This window comes from Myzus persicae, unplaced genomic scaffold, assembly GCF_001856785.1.
Source record: "Myzus persicae strain clone G006 unplaced genomic scaffold, MPER_G0061.0, whole genome shotgun sequence".
Classification (NCBI taxonomy): Eukaryota; Metazoa; Arthropoda; class Insecta; order Hemiptera; family Aphididae; genus Myzus; species Myzus persicae.
In genome coordinates, this window is record NW_019103978.1 from 210224 (window position 1) to 236080 (window position 25857).

The 25857-nt window shown below is 28.4% G+C and overlaps 1 protein-coding gene and 1 long non-coding RNA gene across 2 annotated transcripts; both read left to right on the plus strand.

The window, feature by feature from the left end:
• Nucleotides 1-7271: 7271 nt before the first annotated feature.
• LOC111037149 lies at nt 7272-25845 on the plus strand. Its single transcript, XM_022319531.1, has 9 exons — nt 7272-8208; nt 8283-8507; nt 8977-9228; nt 9300-9457; nt 18542-18926; nt 20575-21174; nt 22651-22875; nt 25211-25462; nt 25573-25845. The coding sequence occupies exons 1-9, from the start codon at nt 7320-7322 to the stop codon at nt 25737-25739; spliced, it is 3153 nt and encodes a 1050-aa protein (XP_022175223.1). The 5' UTR covers nt 7272-7319; the 3' UTR covers nt 25740-25845.
• Nucleotides 12372-14422, plus strand: LOC111037139. Its single transcript, XR_002604845.1, has 3 exons — nt 12372-13572; nt 13661-13906; nt 14028-14422. It is a non-coding gene; the product is annotated as an uncharacterized LOC111037139 (long non-coding RNA).
• Nucleotides 25846-25857: the final 12 nt, after the last annotated feature.

Sequence of the window (25857 nt, forward strand, 5' to 3'; positions counted from 1 at the left end):
ATAACGATTTTCATTAACTTTACAAAAGATTAAGTTGTAAAAACTGTTAACGGTAATAAAGTTAAAGATAATTATAGTTTACGTAAATATTAATCCATTATTACGACAAACAAAACAAATTGTGTGCACAGCGAAATAATATTTACACTCGGCTACGTAATCGAGTAATTTCTACATCAGTTATCCTCGGAAAATATATTCAGTGTTGTTAAAAAATTAGTCTGTCGACGTGATTCAAGCACATAATAATAATATATGTGAAAAATTAACGACTTGTATGATTCCATTTATACGCACTTAATTCGAGATTTAATTTTAAAAATCTGTAAAATTCTAGAATTATTTTATGGGTAACAGATAAAATTAGTGATGAATCCAATTTGATTTTATTAAATTTCAACTATGAACGTTAAATGTAATGGAAACCATACATGAAATTTTGATAAAAAGAATTAGTCTGTGATGTTATAATTTATACCTATAACCTCCGTTAGTTGACATTATAGGCAGTTTTTTTTATAAATTATAACGTTAGCACAACTCGTAGGTACCCATATTATGCAATAGTAATGACAAAATGTAATGGTCGAAAATCTAGCTGTAGTGCTTACGCAATAGGTATATAATATTATTCTTAAGTTAATCAGCCCCCTCCCCCCGAAAAAAACTTGAAACAGAAGGTTTGTTATAAGTCTCCTTAAAAACACAAGTTCATTATTTACCATTAAGTGACAATATATTACATTTATTTTGTAGTAATTCGTTTACACTCTAATATATTATTTTAAATATATACATCGATATAATTGTTGTTAAATTATTTTGAAAACATATTATCATCCCTGGAATATTTTAATAAACAAAATGTAGATGCGCCAATACACTTAACGCGTCTTAATGGTTTTGCACGATTTACCGTCGTTGTCATCGCTACGATTTATAAGTATTTATTTGGCATTGATCGAGGATGTATTTTTAAAACCATAGCACCTCTAGAAACTGCACGAAACATCCGTCTATGTATAATATGGCGGCAGTGGTGGTGTCTTTCATATAAGTTGGCCCTAACGCAGTTCTTAGGTTTCAGCGTCACCGGGTTCGCTACTCCTCTCTGCTATTATTGCCGATCCAATATTATTATCGTCTTGGCTTGGTTGAAAACACCGCTAAGATACTTCAAATGATACTCGTGGCGTAATATAATAAAATGGCGTTCAAATATCTATTAAGCGTCGTCCTCTGCCGTCGTGAAAACTTAAATAAAATTCATCAAAAACGACGTTGATTAGTTCTGGCGGATTGTTCATGCGCAACGTAACATTATAATGTTTAAAATGTATAACAAGATTTACGTATAGTTGTTCACATCAAGTTTCGGGGTTTACGCTCGTAAATCATAATTCGTTTTAGATTGTTTTTTTTTCAAACATCATTTTAGTGCATAAACAATGTGCAAGACAAATATACGCGACACACATTGAAGATATTATAGTTAATATACACAAAATTACTAGTTTATAAAAATTTCGGTTCTGCATTTTATTCAGACTAATTTACTAATCAATAATAGTTTGTGACGTTGAAATTATTTTTAGTGGGTTTAATAATAATACGCACAGTTATAAATATGTAGGTACTTTTTATATTTAGGTATGCTTAAAAAATATTAGTATCCATATTAATATTCAAAGTTATCATATAGATATAAGAATACCAACTTATAAAATCAATATAATAGAAGAAGTAAAATTAGTATTGATTTTTTAGACATAAAAAAAAAACTACTTACAGTGAAATAAAATAAATCTCTTAAACATTAGTAATCGAATTCAAAATTCTGACCACGAATTAAGTAGGTAATAACAATAACGTCACATCATCATTCCAAGTATTTTTAAAATTCTAAGTTTCGTTTCGAAAACTTTAAAAGATTTCATCACTTTTTTTGTTCCTAATTTTAAACACTAGAAAACGACTTTTCGTTTCCCTTTCCACCCCATGACTATTTATTTTTCGTTGTCATTGCTCTAATAATTTGTGTTCAGATATCATAACAGAGATCCTTTTAAATTATAATTTCTGTTTACTAAAAATGTTTACTTATTCTAGTTGGTACTTTTGAAAGGACACAATTGAAAATTTCCAAGTATTTTAGAAAGCGTCAAGAAAAAATTGATTTTATTTTTTTGGTGTAAATTAAAAACTAATAAATGTAGACACTTGATATTTTCACTCAATATTCTCCATACATGGTAACGAACGTTTTCGAAATATTTTGTCTGTTTTTGAGCTAATTATAGCCTCTTACATTTTTTTAAAATTTTATCTCGATTAGTGAAAAAGCTTGAAAATTGAATGCAAGCATTCTTATAAGGTTCATTAATAGAAGCTCAAAAGTATTAAAGATGGTACAGGCATGGTTATTTTTTATATGCATTTAAAGATCAAATTTTGACGAAATTCATCAAAATCTTAAAAAAATTAAATCAATCGAATCTACCAAATTATTTTTTAGTGTGAAATTCATAAAAGATTTTTTTCCATACAACATTAGACATTTTATAAAAGATTTCTCCACAAATTGTTCTACCTTAAACAAAAAAAAAAACGTTTACCGGAAAGTAACATTAATTTTTGATGAGCGTTTGAACTTAACATTTTTACGATATTGGATCATCAAAGGTAAATAGTAAATTAGCGAATTTCCATACATAATAGAATGTTCGAACAAACTCTACCTTCCTTACTAAACATATATAGCTTCGGTATATGTGCATTTTAACGAAAAAATGACTTGGACCCACCATACCAACAAAACCAAACTACTCCAAAATTTTCGTTTTCGTATCATTAAATATTTTCTAAACGCAAGATCAAAGCTTTCACTCCACACTAAACTAAGTCTTAGACTCTATAGACCCTTTTAAGACCAATTTTGAGATGTATGGTGTCCAAATTTGGTGCTCCTAAAAGAAATCAATCCTCAACATCATACAAAAACCCCAAATTATTATATAGGTAGTTATAAACATACTAACAACTATACACATAATGACAATGAATTGCATAGGTAAAACTCCTTAATAAAATAAAACCGTTTAGCTTTTATTATACATACTAATGATCCGAACCTTTACTGTACACGAACGCACTTGGTAAAATAAATAAATTTAAAAAAAAATGTATTTTATTTTAAAGCCCAATAAATCGTTTAACTTTCATAATATTTTTATTTCGCCCAAGCTCATGTCATATAATTTTATTTGATGTAGATGAGTTGTGACTTACGGTATCTTTCACATGTTGCTCTCAATATTTGAACTTGAACGCAATGAACACGTGTTCACAAAATCGTTATTTCCAAACACAGTACCTAATATTATCAGGATTTAGGACATTGTATTGATTTCCTCGAGATAGTTTAAATGAGTGTTTGGTAGGTATTAAGTATATAGAATGTTGCAGACTTAATGAAAGTAATTGCTTAATATGTATGAAACGAATACTCGTGTACTTATATATTTTGATAACAACACATCACTCAACTACTATAATATGTGTTTTATTTTTTAGATAGATGAAAATACCTATTAATTTTACAACGATGTGTGTTATATTGCGTCGATAACACGGTTAATAGTAGAAAAATATTTCAACCATCAACTTTGAGGATCATGATTCCAAATTATTTTATTGTCATCTATTTTCATATGTTAAAACAAAAATGTATTTTAAGCAAAAAGTTAAGTTGACATAAGTCGGTAAAACTTTATTTAATAAAAAATATTATTAAAAAAATGATACCAAATAATATCTTTTTGGTACTTCTAATAAGTCAATGAAATGTCATAACATTAATTAATTAATAACAAATATCATAAGAATTAAAAATCGTATTGAATGATAAACTAAGACTTAGCGAATTACAAGTGTTTTGGAATACATTACTTTTATAGTTATTTTATCAGTATGATGAAAAATCAATTTATTTAAGAAACACCACTGTATTATGTTTTTGTATTTTTAATTTTTTTCAAAACAATTTACACAGTAGGTATAAAAACTCTTTTGCATATTAGACGTCACACTATCACAGAATAAATAATTATCAATCAAGACTTACGGAAGATTATTATTAAAAACCTGGCTTGGTCAAGTTTTATTATTTCGCAAGTACACGTCATGGCTGTATGTTAAAATCAAATTATGTGTAAATGTGTAAATATAAAGTTGCAGTAAATGCAGCTACATACATTTATTTTATTCACTTAATTATTACTCTATTATACTTAACCGTGTAACAACTCGACAAGTTAACTAAAAACAACTCCAGATTCGACAATACACAATTATAGTATTATCGTCGGCTAACGACATTTTTTTCACCACTTTTTTCTCGATGACGAGATCTTGATTAGATTGAGGGTTTCCAGATAAACGAGCAGGATTTAAGTTACTCATATTATTACGTCACATATTACCATTCATGGTGAAGTGTTTATATACTTCCAAAAAAATATTTCCATGAATACCCACCAATATATCACTTATCCACTAATCACATCGATACCCACCGATGAAATTATTAAATAAACACGCTTCACATTTTAATACATTTATTTGTTTCACCGTATCACAACATTTTGTTTGATGATTATTACCAATTTTATGAATTTTTATTAGTTGAAGCACATATATAGCTAACCATGAATCTATGTATATATTTAAATATTTAATACAACATAATTATATAAGTTATGGGACTTATGAGTACTATAAACCCTTGGCTTTATTCAATCCCATATAAAATAAATCGAGCAACCACCTCTAAGCGATCACCATGCCACTGCCACCAATAATTACATTATAATGTTCATATTTACAGTACTTAAGTATCTACATGTTACATATTAGATGAAGAATAGAAAAAAACTATTAATACAAATCAGACAGCGAGTATAACACAAAAAATAGTTGATAAGACCATGCCACCGGATACAGCACATCCGTAATATTGTGATTAACAACCATTTAACACTATTTTCCAGTTTTTCCATAAAATATGAAAATCTAAATTTCATAAATTTGAAACTCATTTGATATTTATACATATAGGAATTGAATACTCCTTTGATTTTACTTTGATATTATTTTCAAGTAACTTTATATAATATATTATGTAGGATGTGCAGACACAATACTATAATCCTCTGTAGGTATGTTAAAACTTTAATTTTATAGATTTTACAACAGATTTTATGTGTACGTAATATTTTAAGTGGTTATACGTCCACTTAATGTTGAATACGGCAATTAATATTTGGTTACCTACTTACCTTAACCCGGCACACACGACAAAATAAAGATAAATTATAATTTAAAGTAAGTATAACTCTGTATGAGTTCTACAACAATTTATTTATTAAAGTGCTTAATATAAAAATGGAGTTTCATGTATGAATAGTTTATTTATTATTAAACTCGCAATTCGCAGCTAATATACGATGAAATGTTTAAAAATGCTAACAATATGAATTCAACTTGATGTCGAATTATTATGTGATTCTTGTGTATTAACTTAAACAATTTTCTACGTCTGTTTACTGATATTTTTGGTATTTACATTTGAGAGTAAATATAGAAACAGTAGGTAAATATATAAGAAAACGATAAACATAACCGAACATATCATACTATCATGTAATACTACTTTATTTCAGCGGGTGGATAGAATATGATGTATATTTTTATTGTACCCATGTAACGTAAAACTGGATTACATTTATACAGAGTGCTTAAAAAATACAAATATTTATGTTTTCATATCTAATGTATATACAATATTATTAATTTTTTTGTTCACGATACATTTGAATGGTATTGTAATAGAAGTTTAAATACTTTGAAAATATGACGTCGTATTGGGTAAAATAGGTTATACAGTGACGAATACGGGCACATTCCCCTACTTCACCATTGTAAGTGTTTTTTTTTAATGTTATTCTAATATTTTATAGGTTAGTATATGTATACGGTTGCAATATTATTATAAGCTAGACAAATTTGCTGTAATTACAGTTTGATACAATAAAATCCCTCATAAATATAATACATTAATAAATATTATTATCATAAAAATATTTTTTTAAAACATCTCTCGCTAATTTAAACCTTTAAACAACCCCTGTACCCGCTACAGTGGGTATATTATAAGCGAAATCGAGTCACGTGAAAACGATTTCGTGATTTCTTTTATACAATATTGTAGTGTTATTTTTATCTACAAACATTGACTAACAACAGAAGTGCAGCTATAGTTAAGTGAAACATTTTGTACATCTACCATCTAGTTAAAAACTATTGGCCATTGCGTCCGTTTATAAGTTACCTAATATAAAGTTAATACATTTAATAAGTAATTCTTGAGACAATGTAGGTAATCTTGTTTTTTTTTAAAACTCAGTTGCAGCTGTAAAATGATCGATACCAACACGAAATATTTTTGACCTAGTTCACTACTGTGCATTTATATATGTGTGTAACAACTTATAAGTACAAAAAACATACTAATCTAGTATGTGAATATATTATGATATGTCGTGTTGTAAACAACCATCAGTGATATGCCATCAAATTATAAATAAATTACATCTAATTCGAAATAGGTACTGTATAATAATGCAATTTTTCTTTACATTCGACTGATCAACGTAATTGACCAATAACAGTCACGCGAAGTTGTTTACAATATTTAAAACATAAATGTTGTAGGACAGTTTATATTCACATTAAATATCCGTAGTTGGTTGTATTGATGTCCAATCATTTAATATATTTTATAAGTAAAAATATCTTATAAAGATTATTAATTGTTGATGAGCGTTCAAGAAAAATAGAAGTAATAATTATAATTAAGATCGTACAAAAACAAATGTAATTAATGGTATTACCTCATCGGTAAATGGTAATCTAAATTACATAAGATAAAAAGTTATGAATTTTTATAATATTTATGTTAGCCCCAACTATTTTTTTTATTAAGAACTATGAATTGACTTCATATACTTATCATAGTTATAACTATTAGTAATTTAATGATTTGTATTCATTAAGTTAATTATTTTAAAGAAAAATAATTGTAGTTATTTACCATTTTTCGCGTGATTTGAAAAAACTCTACTAAAAATGACATTGAATTATGGAACTATTCAAGGATAACTCATAATATATTCACTTTATATCCAATGAAAATAGTTTAAGCCAATACAGTTGTGCCTTTCGTGTGTATTGAGTTAGTTGTATTTCGTGTTTTTCTTACAATGTTTTCTTTCACATCCATTTGGTGGATAAATATAATAGCACCGAGTCTATCAATTTTTATGATTACTTATTATTTTTGTACTTCGACTTTTAGTAAATGGGAAAAAATCAACGTGCCTTATATTCAGCCAATTCCATTGTTCGGTAATTTCCTAGATGTAGCTTTTGGAATGCAACATCCCATAGATTTTTACAGGAAAATTTACTATGAGCTGGCTGGGAACAAATACGGAGGTTTATTTCAGATGAGAACTCCGTATTTGATGATCCGCGATCCGGAAATAATTAACAATGTGCTTATCAAAGACTTCTCAAATTTTCCTAATCGTGGTATTTACTCAGATTTCTCAGCAAATCCTTTGTCGAACCATTTATTTTTCATGGAAAATCCCCAATGGAAATTAATTCGGAAAATTTTGAGCCCAGCGTTTACTTCAGGCAAACTTAAGCTAATGTACGATCAAATCAAAGAGTGTGGTGATGAGCTAATGAAAAATATTCATAAGAACTTAACAAAAACTGACAATAAAATGGAAGTGCGTGACATTTTGGGAAAATATTCAACCGACGTCATTGGCACTTGCATTTTTGGTCTCAAATTAAATGCCGTAAGTGATGATAATTCTACATTTCGGAAGTATGGGAAGTCTTTGTTCATGCCTTCATTAAGAACACATTTAAGGGAATTGAGTTTGATGATCACTCCGGCTCTTTTGAATATTCTAAAGTTTAAGGATTTCCCAGCGGACGCAACTGAGTTTTTCCACTCGGCATTTCATGAGACGATAACATATAGGGAAAAAAACAACATAGTCAGGAATGATTTTGTTCAAGCCTTGATACAAGCAAGAAACGATTTGGTTTTGAATAAAAATATACCTCAAGGCGGTAAAAGTTCATTTTTTCGAAAACTTAAAATTAATTTTACCTAAGTATGTGAATTTTATTTTATTTCCTATTAGAAAGATTTTTCGAATCACAGATTGTTGCCAATGCATTTGTTATGTTTGCTGCTGGATTTGAAACCGTATCCACTGCTATTAGTTTTTGTTTATATGAACTAGCGTTTAAGAAGAATATCCAAGACAAAGTGCGTGAAGAAATTAATTTTAAACTATCCAAAAACGACGGACTGATAAATAACGATTTGTTGATAGACCTAAACTATTTAGATATGGTTTTAGCAGGTAACTATGCGAATAATGCATTATTTTTATTATTTGCTCGAGTGAATCGAGAAATCTATTGGTATTACAATAATATATTTCTTGTATTGACATTTTGGGGTAGATCGGTAGAGGAGAGTTCAGGAAGTTTTTCATGGTCCCAATTAGCTTATAAGAAAATGTGTTGTATTAAAATTAAAAACTGTAATGCTCTGAGATTTTGTGAACACATATTTTTTTTGATTTAATGAATTATCATAATTCATTAATCTATTTACATAAATATGATTACATACTTTTCTAGACGAGTGAAGTCCAAAATTTTAAAGAAATAAACAAAATATAGTGTTAATCTATAATCTTCATAATTTTGTATTGCATATTTTAGTAATTATTAAAACTGTTTTGATTATTTTTATAATATTATTGTTTTTTTCTTAGTACAAAAATTAAGATGAAAATGTAAGTATATAAATATTATAACTTTTAGAAACACTCCGTAAGTATCCACCAACCTTTGCTTTATTCAGAAAAGCATCACAAACATATCACGTACCAAACGATTCATTAACTATTGAAAAGGACCAAAAAGTAATAATTCCTATTTATTCACTGCATTACGATCCAAAGTATTTTACGGATCCTGAATTATTTGATCCAGAAAGATTTTCACCCGAAGAAAAACGCAAACGTATAAGTGGTACTTATCTTCCGTTTGGCGATGGACCTCGAATTTGTATAGGTAAATTATTAAAATAACCATATGGAATACCTTTACTATTGGATGTAAAAAATGTATATTTATTTCAATAGGAAAACGTTTTGCTGAGCTCGAAATGAAATTGGCTTTGGTTGAGATTTTAACTAAATTTGAAATAGAACCGTGTGAAAAGACTGAAGTTCCTATACGATTTAGTAAAAAGGCTATAATTACAATGCCAGAAAACGGAATTTGGTTAACATTTAAAAAAAAATACTAATAACTAACTAATGATAGTCGATAAGTGAGTGATTTTGTCAATAGCATATTTTGTTATTGAATTTGTTAATTTTTACTTATTATTGATATTTAAAAATATTGTTATACATTCTTAGTCTTAACTTCACTTTATGCTTTATTCAATAATTTTAAAGCTGTTCATTAATTGTTCACTTGCTAATTACATTTTTCTGATGATATATGAATTAAATATTTTTTTTGAATGTTTACAAAACATAATCACAATCGAATCTTTCAAGCACTGTTGTTTTTTCTATCTTAAAATAATAAACAATGATTATGTGTATAAAAAACACACTAAACTGTTCAACATATGAAATATATTTATTTTTATTAATAACAATGTATTAATTTTTTATCACATTATATAAAATAAATGTGAATACTATAGTCATTATTACGAAACGCTAAGATCCTAAGTATAAACCTTGACGTCATTTCGAAAATTTTATGTCTTACAGTTAACTGGGTGATATTTTTAAAGATAAAAATTCATATTTAATTTAATTTTTAACAACGAATACTGTGGACTTTAAAAATAAAAAATGAATAACTTTAAAATGTCATTTATTATTTTCTAAGATATTGCATGGTTCCGGATAATACAATCACCTTCTATGGTAATAATACATTTGTACAATGAATGCGTTGTAAATTGTAATATTGCCGTTATTTGTCTGAAGTATGAACATTTCGCGCTACAAGGATTAAAAATAAGACTAAATAGAAAAACAACATATTCATTAAAGGTTAGGTTAGGGTCCGACCGACCACTGATGCAACCATTATTAGTGCTCCTTGCACTGACTTTGTTTACTTAAGCTATATCCACCGCTCGCTGTAGGTATATGGAGCTACACGAGACTTAAAAATAAATCTAGCACTATGTACTTATAAATATATATACACATGTGTTGTAGATGTACATATATATGAGTGTTTTCTCAGAAAAACATTAATCCTCAGTAGGATTTCCATTTAAGAGCATTGGAAAGTCATTAATTTTTTATACAAAACCCATCGGTTGAAAATAAATCGAGATATATGTTAGGCGCTGTTTTCGATGTACAATCGACGGGGGAAAAGTAAAAACTGTACACTTTATTATATTTTTAAACCCTCCAACGTTCTGGGTTTAAGGTTCTGGTTTCTTAAGGTTGTTTTATTTCGAATTCATAATAAAAAATTAAATACTCACAGAAATATTGCTTATAACCGAATATTATTGTAACTCTTTAGCTGAATAAATTGAAATTTTTATTGCAATAATATATTATTATTGTGTGCTATTCATTATTATATAAGCCTCGATGCTCGAGTAACAGGCTATAACAATTAATCTCATAATACATTTTTATTTATTAATTTATATAATATTTTGGTTTTTACAATTATATTTTTTAGAGAAATACTAAAATAAATTGTGTTTCAAAATGTTAATATCTATGAGGCACTTACTGCCTAAATAGTATACAATGTAATATTTTTAACGTGAGTATGATATGATTATAATATTTTTTTTTAATAGAATATGGTGCAATATCAATTAAGTCAGTTTTGTACATAATATGGTTATATGCTTGTTTTTGAAAATAATTTCATGATACATACAATTTTTTTAAAAATGAAATAGTTTTTCCTCAACAAATGACAATTTTAATAAGTTTCATTTCAAATTATAAAAAATATATTTTTTTTATATTTCCATTTCATAATTATTTATTAAATCCAACCGCAAGTGAAATTTAAGATTGTTATTTTTTTATTCGCCATGACCTCATAATATGTATTTTAATCTTAAACCATATTATATTTATGATTAAATTTGGTATGTGCACATAAAATGTTTAATTTTTTTTATATAGAATGCTATTCTTTACTAAAAAAACTACAAACTGTCGGGAGACACTAATACATTTGATTCTCAAGAATAATTATACAATATAATTCTATCTTCAGACTAAACTGATATTACGTATATTTATAGATAATACATGGTAACAGGTAGGTATTGTAGTGACATTTGCGATGTGTAGAGCTAACCATATATTTATACCAGTGAATTCATATTAAATAATATTTTATTTATGTAAGAGTTTTTTCATGAGTGATATTATAGTCTAGTGGAACATTGTTTATGTAAATCGTACCCGATCTGTCTAATATTCTAAAATACCTACAGTCTAAGTTCAACCATATCACAACATGATATCTTATGAATATTGAATCTGAGGACTTTACGATGAGGTCTGTTTTTACATTCGTTCAAAAGAAAATACAGAATAGAATAATATTTCTTGGGAATGCATTTTGGTTAGAAAGTTATGTACAATAAAGAAACCTAGCGTGGGTAGATTTTTTTTATAATGGTTGTTTGTAAAAATATTTCTAGATATATTATCATGAATATAATATAGACATGTTATTATAGGGAGTTGGCTGTAAATTGTCTATGATTCATGTCATGATTAATTGTATTTGTATATTATAAATAATTATATAATGAGTAAATTATGTATATATTATAGTTTTATTGTGATATGCCACCTATGAGGATAATACGAGAAAGATAAAAACGTATATAAAAGATATAATATAAGGTCTAGTAAGATATAAAATAGATTTAGAAATATATCATGTATTAAAGACTATTTGTCGAAAAAACAGTGATGAAAAATGATGATTAACTCATTTATAATAATGTTTTCTGTCAAAGATTTAAGATTTTTGGTGCATTCGTGTATAATATTATTATACATTATTATATGCATAATATTATTATATGTAATCTCTCTATTATATGAACAAGTTTTGTTTATTTTATATTTCACATACATACCTAATTTTTAAATATTTTAAATTACAGATATTTAATTTCAAAATGCAAAGGTGCACCATCGTTGGGTCACCCGTCCGTAGAAACCTGTAAGGGTAGGCGTAGTTCCACGGGGATTTTTGAATCTTCAGGTGGTTGGTGAGCAAAGCGAGTAGAGAGTCTCCTAGCATTTTGTAAAAACTTATTATTAGTTTTATTAACGTGTACTCACCTTGTTTTTTTAATTTCAAACGACTTTTATAACTATTTGAGGTAACAATTTGAAATTACTTTTTGGGCAGGGGAGATTGTTGAGAGAAGGCATATAATATATACCAATTAGATTTTTCTAGGCCCCTGTTCATCTTAATCTTGGTTACCCTAAAAGTCTTGGGAAAATACGTCAAATTCACAAGATCTCTTGTTTTCGATTAGGCATTTTGAACCACACAACTATTATTTCGGTCCGAGCGGATTACCGTGGCTTAGCGATGTGGAGCAGATGATCATTTGGCCTTAGACGCCCATAAAATACATAGATATGAACACAAATGTCTTGGCAGCAATCGCGCTTTTTGTTTGAATACATAGCTATATGGCGCGTCGGTCACGGCCGAGATAAGACTAATCTCTCACCCAGCCCGCCATCCATCGCGACCCGCATAAAACAAACAGGCGTGAGCTTCAGATAAACAATAAGAGCGCATCAAAACAGTATTATATTCATCATATTATTATCATTATTACAGTATAAGAGTTACGCGTTTCATGGACCACGGTCGACTTGTTCGATAATCACGAGGCGGCCCTCTGCTGTAGTTTGTTAAAGGACAGGCACCGTGCGTCAATCTTTTTCAAATACCCTGCCAAATTCGACATTTGTCTACGAATACCGATTGCCTTTAATATAGGCGTTGTGGCGACGAATTAAATACTATTCACATCTCATCGATACGTGGACGATCACACCCCGGAATATCACAGATCGTAATATATAATAATGTAATAATGATTGTTTAATAACTTCGGCATCATCTGCAAGTTCGACGAAAATTCGCAAAACTCGTACCCGTCTATAAACTCGACGATTGCGGCTCGAAATGCACCGAGGCCTCTTGCTGCTGCACTTCCGCGTCCGCCGAGTTCCGGACCCAGGTTCCGGCGCCGGAGGTCCGTCGGCGCCCAAGCCAGAGGCATTCTATGTCCACAGGAAATCAGTTGGAGACTTTTCGATCCAGCCGACAGTTCTCACGCACAGGAAACCCAAGAAGGTACCCGTGGTAGCTTCACCGTGGCGATAAACGTCACGTCATAATATTATTAATATTATTTTTGTTCGAACGATCGAAAACTACACAGGATGGGGAAACAAACTGGTGACGACGACAACGATGACGTCCTGCAACGAACGACGTAGACCAGCTAATAAACGTCGACGTATATCGTGATGATAATAATAATTATAGACAAAACGTGCACCGAATACGTCATCATATATTGTATTAAAATTATTTGGGTACCAGTTTCGTCTCATTTCAATCGAGCAAACCAAGTGACAGAACGTAACAACAAAACCAATTTACATGGATATTTTATTTGTACAAGGTAAATATTATGATTAAACAATAACAGCTTTATCTTGGTTTTTAAAGTTTTGTATGATTATATGACTAAATTGAAGGATAATCCATATTATCATATTGATTTCATCAAGTGATTTTTACAGAATAATTGTGAAAATTATCTATAATAATGCGTAATATCAAGATCCACTTTTATACTCAGTTGGCAGACCCTCATCACAATGACGCATATTATAGTTCTCGAATTCTAACAATATACTGAATTAAGACACAAAATATACCAACTACTTACTGGAAACTCAATAAGAAAACCTCGCACTGATAAAAACAGTTTGGCTTGTTGACTACAATATACGCTAAACAAATAAATAAATGAAATATAATAACTTCATTAGCAAATTATATTTTTTCAAAAATAAATGTAAATATATAGTCGAATTGGCTAATAATGTTGTAGTTGATGCCAAAAATATGTATCAAATAATATTATTTTAAAGTATTAAAAAAAAAATCAGAAGAAATTGAATTTTAATTTTTGAAAAAGTCTAATGTAATTTTAAAATGTATTTTTTTTTGTTTTATTTAAAAAGTACAACTTATTGACTAAGAACGTTTTACATTTATTTTTAGTTTTAAAGTAGTTAGAGTTATTATATTTGAATAATCGTTAATATTATTAAAATTATAAAATATAAATCATAATATTAAGCTGCTTATCTGAATATTGTTTTCCATAATTTGCGTTGAACGGCACGGCGTAGAGTGTGAGCAATATAATATAAAAACATTAAAGTGAACAATATTTTTAAATTCTTCATAGATTATAATATTTTTGGTTTTGCGTATCAATGTATCATAAATACTTAGTTTAAATTACCATATCATAATTTAATAATTTTTAATCAGACAAACATAATATCATTCAATAGGTATGTTGGTTTCAAATCACTAAATCAGTTTGTTTGGCTTATGAATAATGAATATTGTATACTCGAGATGGATAATATTACTCATATTATACATTTTAATGATTCTGAACATAACAATAAACATTATATAAGTTCGGTATTTAAGTAAATACATTTTTGGTACAATATTAGAAGTATTTTATGCTCTGAGTGAAGCGTTAGTAGTTTAATAATGATGTATGTGTTTTTCGTCTATCATTATCTTCTATATTTAGTTACCCAAATTACTGATTTCCTAGTACAAGTGACGATCGGTGAAACGATGACTAATTGTATGAACACCGTCTCCGTGTAAACCGTTTCGTCTGTATTCAGAATTTTCTTGGTATTCACCAAACTAAATAATATTGTTGAGGTAAAACGATTTCACTAGTCATTAATAAACACCAGATCCTCAGAAGAATAGTGGTAACGCGGGTTTACCTGGAAAACGGAGACAGTGTATAATAGCACCGTTAATGGTTTTAGGAAAATTCCGGGGAATTACTGGAAATGAGTTTCAAGCCTTTGACTTATACTTTACCACTGATAGAAAAAAATTATTTAAACTTTAAAGCAATATAAAAAATATATATTATAACAAAATATCCTCGTAGGTGGACAGATAGTCCGCTCTCAGATTCGGTTTTCATCGTATTTTTTGTGATTTATCACCGAATTAAAATTTAACACATCACATCTAGAGACCTACCTTCCCAATCTCAACTGCCCAGTACTCTCGACAACTATTATTAGTAGAGACTACTATTATTCCCCAGTTTTTACAAGTTTAATTTGTATGGTACAAAACTATAATATAAAGAATTTATTCAGTGCCATAATATAATAAAATTATGATTAACTATAAAACCATTGTCATTGTTTTAAATTAAAATCATACTTGAAAGTTATTTTTTCACCTATATTACTTAATTACTTTTACTTAATTACTTAGATACTTATAAAATACTGATTTTGGACACTTTATGTTCATTGCAATTATGTATTCTTTATATTATGAAGTTATAAGTATTGAATAATACCGAAATAGTTATATAATATTATACATTTATTCAATGGTAGTCATCCAATGATGAATGAAGTTTATAAAATAATCAATATAACTGTTATAAATTATAGTTAAATAGTCACTAATATTTTGTATGTAATTTTATTGTAGTATTTTATAAAGTATGATAATATTTTTATAAAGTTAAAAATATAAATTGTTCCTTCCTTTTTCTTATTATATGTTGTATGTATTATATAAATTCGTATTAATAGTTCTGTTTTCAAATATTGTCTTATGATTAGTTGTTTATATTCTTAAGATTTCAATTTTTTTGATTAATTATGTATACTATAAATAAAAACTGTACATCGCTGAACATCGCTACGGTATTTTATTTTCCTTTGAAAACAACACAAATTTGGTGTGTTTGAAAATGTTGAGACTGTGATATATTTTATCACGATTAAAACAATTGTTATATTGTGAAGGTACAAATTAATTTTATTCACTTATTTATTTAAGATGAATTCTATGCCAATAATATTCAATGCGTATCCATTTATTGAATAAATATAATAAATTATAATACCAATCGTATGGCTTGGTGTTTGGCTTCAGTTACAAGCGTATTTTGAGTACAAGCATTTACAGGTGTCATTAGTTACCGGATGGATGACCACTCGGGTTCTTTAGTGGCAAATCCTTGCCGCACATATAGGCTCACGTGTTCTGGAGCTTCCCCCATAGTAAAAACCATGCAGTTGATGCCAAATATAAAAATTACCAACTGTGCATTTTAGTAATATAGCTAGAGATTTTAAAATTATAAAAATATTACTTTTTATCATTAACTTATACACCTTTTTTTTTTTTTTTCGTTTGAACCGACAGCAGAGGAGGATCTGTGTGAACACTACTACTCCTCTGCTGCCATCGTTTATTAATGTTTAATAAGGAACGTTAAAACTTTTACACCTATATTTTAAACAAAGTAAAATCTTATGATTTTATCAATAAATAAATGATACACTTTTTTGTTATGATTTTTATTTTTCCATGCATAATCTCAAATTCATGTGATTTGATTAATCGTACGAATATCTCTTGTAAATAATTGTGATGTATAAGCAAAACATTTTATGTCATAACAAATTCTAAATAATTTTGTTGTACGAAAAGATAAATGGAAAGTGAATTTTTCAATGACATTTGATTTCACCGATTTATGTTTATTTTATATATTTATCGTAAATAACAAAAACAAATCGTTATAGTATCAATTATACTTGAGTATCGAAGTAAATAGATTATTAATTTTAACTTTTTTGATTCAGATACTCATCGTGTTTTATGTGGTTTTTTACTTTGTTTGGATATACTCGATTTATAATCATTATTTAAAGTCGTATACGCTTAGAGTGCTCGCTTGTCTAATTTAATTGTTTATTGATTTTATCGTTTTCCCCTTAAATGGGTCGTATGAACCAAAAATGTAACCACGTTAAATGCAATTAACTGTGATTTATGAGGCTCAAGAACTTTTACATGAAACTTTTTGTCGTATCATTTTAAAATTTCACTCCGTTTGTCGATCTGAAGTGGTTCTATCTGCTTGGCTGCACATAATCTTAACTACAAAAATATTTTGAACACGTACTTATAACCATCCTTAAAACCCAATAATCAAATATAGTTTATTTATTTCAGCCCTTAAATTTCATAAATAAATAGCGAATTTTGAAAGATATATTGTGTATGTTTAGAATCTAAACGAAGTAAACTTGGAATCTAATGATTTTGTAATTAAGACTCTTTTTTTTGGTTATTTTCCATGAAAGTTTTCTTCTAAACTTTGCTTTTACTTTTTTGTATATTGCTAATACACAAAGTGGTATTGTATGAACTGTTTACAGCTACCTAAATCATAATATTGATAACATATTATGACAATAGAATAAATCATAATTTATGTAAATTCATTCCTTGTAATCGTTGTATAAGTAGTGTTATATTACAAATTAAAAACCATAATATAATATTGGAAAAATTAGAGTATGATAATGTAGTAATATTTTAACGGCATATCATCAAATTCAAAATTGGTTAGAGCTTGTAGATTAAATATGAACTTTTAACTCTTCTTAAACATTTTCAATTGTCTTAGGTCATTTATCCTTACGTTTATAAATACATACTATTAAGAAATCAGAAAAATAGAAAAAGCGAATGACTTAAGTATGAATGATAAAAAAACGGTGAAAACTCGATTATCACTACTAGGTATGTGATGTGCTTTTATTATGCATAATTTTTATATGGCATGGTTATTAGAGCTTATGAATAGAAATAAGACTCACAGGAAAGTGCATGTGAACTATAGATAAATATGTACACATTAATTGCAGTTTGCACTACAGTGGAACGCGTCCTTGAAGTTATGTGAAGATGTTTGGTGTGTTCATAACAATCATAATGTGATATTAATTGCACAGCAATAATTATATTATGTACGTAATTGAAGGACGTTTAATAATAAAATAGGTAACTGAAAAAAAATGTGTAGGCGTATAGGTACTGTTTGAAATACATTAACCTACGTATAAATACGATGAATATAAAAATTTAATTGGAGATTAGTGGCGCTACCTTCAACGCGTTACTAATCGGTGATATACGATTACACATGTACCCGATTTAATACAAATCAACAGAACGGTCGACAGTCGTCCGGCAGACGTTCGATCGAATAGTAAAATTAATTTCGCATGTCTGTCTTCCACCCAAAACGATAATGTTTGAATTCGTCTACGAACTGTTCGATTTGAAGATGCTATTGGTCACCGCGTTTCTGGGTGCCATATACATGTACTCCACATGGACCCACAGCCATTGGTCCAAACTGGGCATATCCTGTCCGTCGGCGCCGGTGCCGTTGTTCGGGCACGCCATGCCCTCCATGTTGGGCCGGATGCACTTCATGGATGTGTTGCACAACCTTTACAAGGAGCTGGGTGACCAGAGGTTTGGTGGCATTTATACGATGCGAACACCGCAGCTGCTCGTCAAAGATCCAGAACTAATAGGTATGTAACAGGTGTTGGCGAAACAACTCAACATAATCAATCGACGATTACAATATGTATAAAGATTTCATATTGTGTAATTTAAAATTGACACATTGCAGTATAAATATACATTTATTGAATTGTTCAACACTAAATTATTAATAATATGATATTATATTATTGGCATTGAAAGGTTAGGTTACATTTTTGTTTTTTAGAGTAGGTATAATAAAAGTGACTAGTTAGTGATGTTGTTATTACTCCGTGATTAAAATATAAACCAGTGCTCATTATTGATTTTGTTTAGCCTTATTTTTATTAATTATAAAATATTATTAAAATGAATAACCTTTAACCATTGTGTTTTTTGCTCAACACCGTATATTATAATGCGTTTCGTGTTGATCGAAATACATTTCGAAATAACTTTGATGTCTTTGATTTTAAATTTAATAATAAACTATATTTTGTTGAGACAAAACAAAATTTAATATGATCGTTAAAACGTAGATATAATATTAATGTATTTAAATATGCGTCATAATTTCCATATCATATGATAAACAGTAATCGTTATTAAACTTAAAAGTTTGTTTCTAAATATTCTTATTTACACACACTCGCGTGACACACATTTTCAGATGTTGTATGGATTTTTTTATTTGTTAATGCATATTAATGAAATTTCCATCCTTTAGATATTGTCACAGTTTCGTGAACAACTAATTCTTTACTTTTAATCATATTTTAAAAATCCTATAAACATTATGATACAGTTGAGGTGAGTTAGGCGAGACGGGTGCACAAAGCCTGGACTTTGTACCCTATCCAAATTTTGTCCTTTTATTTTTACACATGGTTTTGAATTTTAATGGACCTTAAGTATAATGACGTTGGTACGTAATATAAGAACTTTTTTTGGGAGATTATCACTGTTGGTAAGACTATTAATTATGTAATGTTTTAATAATCTCATTAGTGTACACATTAAATTATCATTTAAAATGGAAGTTGTAACAAGTTAAGATATTATAATTATGATTAACTGAAAGCATTTCATTATAATATAATATATAATATATAATATATTATATCAGAATAATCAATTTTAACTTAAATGTAATCTGATTAATGTGGTTCATTTATTTTGGATTCATAGTAAATGTATTTGAATAACAATTCATAATTATGATAATATATTGTTTTTGTACGGTATTATCAGTTATTATTAGATTGATCTGCATTCACTAAATACTCATCGTCACTTATATCATAATGGTCAGTTACGTCGACTGTTCATATAACCAATTCTACTATGTAAACATAATTAAATATAATCATATTTTTCGTGATCGATATTCTAAGTAGTAAGTCGTTATTTTCCCCTGAAATAAGAAAAAGATTGGCCACCTCTGATATAGAGAGACTTGGGAGTGTTATAAAGAATTATTGTCAAAATTATCTCCATTTTTTTAAAAATTCACAAAAACATAAGTGATGATGAAATGCATTTAAATAAAATCCTCATTACGTACATGCTTAGGTATTTATCATACTGTCGAATACTCGTTCAACCCATTGCAAAACACCCTACTCAAGTGTCGCTTTTTTGTCGATGAAATTCATTTAAATTTCTGTTTTGTTTTATTTTATTTTTAAACCTCAGGACACATACTGATCAAAGACTTCAATAATTTCACGGACCGTGGACTATACGCTGGCACACACACAAACCCCCTCAACAATAATATTTTCTTCACACGAGGCGAACGGTGGAAAACAATGCGGCAAAAGCTTAGTCCCACTTTCACAGCCAACAAACTGAAATACATGAACGAACAGGTGAAGGAGTGCAGCGACGGTCTGCTGTCGACCATCGGTAAGAATCTGGACGACGACGCCGGCCGGATCGAAATCCGCGAGATGATGGCCAAATACTCGACCGACGTGATCGGAAGCTGCGCTTTTGGCCTGAAGCTGGACGCAATCAACGATCCGGACTCGGAGTTCCGGAAGCACGGGAAAACCGTTTTTCAGCCGTCGATGAGGTCCAAGCTTCGAGTGGCGGTCATATTCATGCAGCCGTCCCTGTTGAGCATATTTCGAGTGCATCACTACTCGCATCGTACCATCCAGTTCTTCCACGACGCGTTTCAGCAGACAATCGAATACCGGAAGAAGCACAATGAAGACCGCAAAGACTTTGTACAGCATCTGATGAAGGCCAGAGAAGATCTGGTGTTGAACCCCAATCTTAAACCCGAAGGTAATCAATGAGAAAATCGCAGACGTTTTTTTTCTTACCTTATACCATCGGTCTTGTCTAACCGATATGCTATGGGTTTGATCACCTTAATGACAAATATTAAGAAAATTGTCAGAAAAAATATACCTACGTCGTTAAGGTATTATATGCCAAGGTCGGGAGATGAACAAAATTATATCTGCAACATCAAATCCATAACTGCCGTTTGATGTAAGATATATGGAAATGATAATTTTGCATGAGAAATATTAGACAGAATTCTTAAAAAAAAAGTAATAACATTGCATTCGTAATCGGCATATTTTTTGCTCTCTTGCTTTATATACTTTGAATAATTTGATAATAAATGGGTTATGATGTAGAATATTTTATTAAAAATTTGAAATTAAATGTAAAATTACAGTATATTATAAAACATATTTTTTTAAATTACAACAGCTGTGATTCAGTGGAATCGATAAAATATGAATAGCATAATAAACAATGAATTGGCATTTTTCTTAAAAATCTAAAATTTTGATCCAAAACCTAGGTCCTTAAAATGTTAAAAAGTAAATTCATTATAAATAGTTGGCACAATAATTGAGCTATTTGATATAGATAAATATTTCGTGGTTTCTGGAAATAAAGAGATTTCTTTAAAGTTTAAAGTACCTTTAGGTTATTGTATTTATACCCAGATTTCAATGAATTCCTATTTGTCCACCATGACTAATGTAATGCACTAAGTCGTGCGAATTGTAGCGTAAAGTTTGAAAAAATTCCAATTCTTAACATAAAAGAAAAAAAATCTATTTAGTAAAGCAGCCATTGGTTTTGTATACCTACTGTTTTTTTTCGTATCTTTACTTAAGAGGGCGTCGTGCCTACTTATATTTTTCCGTCTTACACGCCACACACGTACGACATAGCATCATTTGGTTCGCTGTTAGTTTTGATATTAGAGTGGATTCACCTATTATAAAACCTTTTAGGTTAGAATATTATCTGTGTTTTTACGGTTTTAAAATTTTAAAATTTAAAGAAAATGCTCATGATTTAATTTCAAATTAAAATATCTTATAAACCAACACAGATAATGTTCTTACATAAAAGTTTAATAATAAATCATTTCACTCTAATATCAAAACAATCAGCTCACTATTAAAACTGGTGAACGAAAATTTGGTATGTCGTACGTGTGTAAGATAAAGACAACAAATGTGCGTACAATATCATCTAACCGACACGCTTTGTTTTAGACATTTTAATATTCTTCAATAAATTCATCTGAAAAATTGTTATTCAAGTTTTTAATATTTTAATCACTCCTAAAAATGTGTTATAAATAACTTTAATAAAATTAAAAATGCTATAAAATCACACTGCATGGTAATGCACTAATGCATAGCTTATGATTAAAATTAAATTGTAAAACAGATTAAAAAACATTGCTCGACAAATGTTGTAATATATTATTGATATTTTTTTTTGTAGAAAAATTCACTGAAATGGATATTGTAGCAAATGCATATATTCTATTTATCGCCGGTTTCGAAACAGTATCTACATCAATGAGCTTTTGTATGTACGAATTAGCATTAAGAAAAGATGTCCAAGATAAAGTTCGAAAAGAAATATTGGAAGTTAAATCTAAGTACAATGGACAAATGAATAGTGAATGTCTTAACGAACTTCATTATATGGGCATGGTTATTAAAGGTAAGATAAATAAGTGATTTTTATATTTAATTTTCGAATTGAAAATATTATTAATTTTAATATTGTTATATTTTCAAACATTTTTTTCACAATTTATTTCTGGTCACGAAATAATGCATTTAAAAATAAGTAAAAATTATTTCCATAGTTTTTTATAATTTATCAAAATTCAAATGACCTGCTGCTTTAAAATATCTATCATAAAAAACAATGGTATATACTGTTTTATAACAAGTATATTATATTTGACTGCATTGCCAGTGTGTATATGCTAAATATAGGTAACTATTGTAATCTATAGTTAAGGCAGCAAAAAAAAAACAACTCATGATCCGCTCGATAAATTTAGCATTAAAAGAAATAAACTGAGTATCATGTCAATTTAAATAATTAATTTTGTGTGTCCATAAAATATAAATAACATTTTTTTAAATAGATTTTTCACACTTGGATAATATACAATTTAAAAGTGTTGGGAGAAGATGTTTGATTATGATTACCTGTCAACATTTTAGACAAAGACTAATGTTTAATGGTTCACATGATATAGCTTGACAATTATAACCTTCATGGTGTAATATGTAAAAGTAATATAGTTATAATTACTATTTTACATGTAATCAATTTCATTCTGATGAATTCATCAGAATGAAATTGATTATAAATGAAGTATCGATGACGTTTTGAGAAAATAAATTGTTAAATTATTTTAATTTGATATAGAAAGTACATTAAAAGATAAATTGGTTTTTTTTAGTAATCATGCATTTTAGATATACTCAAGTATAAACGTATAGTAATGATTTGCAAGTCAGTAGCTTGCTTTAATCAAAATTGTTGATGACATTTAAAAAATACTAAACGCAGGTATGTGACAGATGATAAATATAACATATTACACAACTTATTCAGTTTAATATACATGGTGATTCACCAAGCACGCCCATTCACTTTTTCTTTTTCAATAAAGCATTTTTCAATAAAGCAGTTTATCAAACTAACTTTATCTACTAAAAATATGAAATATATACAATAGGAATTTATTTCTATTATTTTTACATATTGCTTTTACTTTTTAATATTTGATTTCATTTATAGCTATTAAATATTCGAATATTGTATTCGAAAAATTAATTGTATAAGAGTAGGACGACGTTTTGGTGATTCAAAAATATATTATGAATGTCTAATTCAAGGTATACACTTAATTTATGTCAGTCGTCAGTGTAAAAATTGGATTTTAAATTTACTAGAAACAAAATACTGATTCTCCAGTAGGTCATATTCGTATAAATTAATTTTTTATGGTCCCAAGGGGTATGGGAGTATTTCTGAAATTTCCTTTGTTTGGGAAACGTTTCTTGAGGGATATTTATAGTGGCATATTACTGACCATTGATACTGATTACAAGTATAATCATAGTCCTAATTAGTTTTGTTTAGCTTTATTTTCATTGAAATTTTTGAATTTTAAACTATAAATAGTTATTGTTCATAAACTTTAATAATATTTAATTTAATTTAATTTTTTTAAATAATTATTATTGACTTGTTTTGGGCAACACTGATTGCAGGAGTCGCAAGTATAACCGTCACCGATAATACATGGATAATTTATGTTATCACATGTAAATAATAAGCCAAACGAAAAATATTAATTTATGTATAAAAAAGTGATCTATTAAGGACTGTTGAGAATGAAAATAATTTATTGTAACTAGATATTTCACGAATAAATTGAATGTTATCTACTACTTCAATGACTGAAAATATGGTGTAAAATGTTCCAAAAAGTAATTAAATATTAGTGATTAATTGATTGAAATATTTAGAATAATAATGAATTATTTTAATCTTCACAAATTAAATAAAAATAAAAATAACATGTTTCTTTATACTGAGATAATATTCATTCAAGTTTGCAATGATAGAGGGCAGCATATATTCCATAATACTCGGTAAATGGGTACAGTTTAATATTTTGCTGTTCATTCAGATTATATTATTGAGAATTATTGTGAACTAATCATAATTTAAAATTTCCTTTAATTTGGATTAATTTAGAAAATTAAACTGTTAACAAATTAACCATATTCGTTTCTGGATAAATTATAAAAACAAATACGTATAAAAAAAACACGTTATATTAATAAAACATTTTATAATGTAAATAATTTAAATACCTAATAATGGTTAAAACACACTTATAAATAATTTAAGGCTCTTAATTAGATTAGCTGTTGAAACATCTTTCAAATTTATTTTGACGGGACTTTGGCAGGTCACAGGTATGTTAACTTATATTTTGCTTTAATGGTTTCGTTTTTATTTTTAGAAACATTGAGAAAATATCCTCCATTAGTGACATTAAATCGAGTTGTGACTAAGTCTTATGTAATACCGGGAACACAAATTAAGTTAAAAACTGGAACTAAAATTGTCGTTCCAGTACATGCCATTCACTACGATCCAAAGTACTATTCTGATCCAGAGGCATTTGAACCAGATCGTTTTTCAGATGAAAACATACATAATATTCAACCTAATACTTACATGCCTTTCGGAGACGGTCCAAGATTTTGTATTGGTACGTCTTATTCTATAGATTCATACATTTTTTAAATATGTTTATAATCCACACGAATCCATACGAACTGTATTCATTCAATGTTTATGATACATGTTTATGCATTTCAGGCAAACGATTTGCTGAATTTGAAATGAAAATGGCTTTGTCCGAAGTGTTAACTAACTACGAAGTGATGTCATGTGATAAAACCCAAATTCCCATAAAATATGTTATCGGAAGTTTTGTAAATATACCTGAAAGTGTTTGGTTAAAATTTAGAAAAATTAATACTTAATTAAATATGTATTTGTTTATTTTGTATATTGTGTAATCATATGACAAAGTCTTCTGTGCAAGAAAAAATATATTTCATTAAAAGGAACTAATTTATTGATGAATTTGTTTTAAAAGAT

Bases quoted from the DNA above. Each gene is read 5' to 3' on its own strand.
- LOC111037149 (XM_022319531.1), top strand. From the start codon at position 7,320: ATGTTTTCTTTCACATCCATTTGGTGGATAAATATAATAGCACCGAGT. The intron at 8,508-8,976 runs GTAACTATGCGA...TATAACTTTTAG, and splicing joins TTTAGATATGGTTTTAGCAG to AAACACTCCGTAAGTATCCA. The intron at 9,458-18,541 runs AAATACTAATAA...TACCCGATTTAA, and splicing joins TTTGGTTAACATTTAAAAAA to TACAAATCAACAGAACGGTC.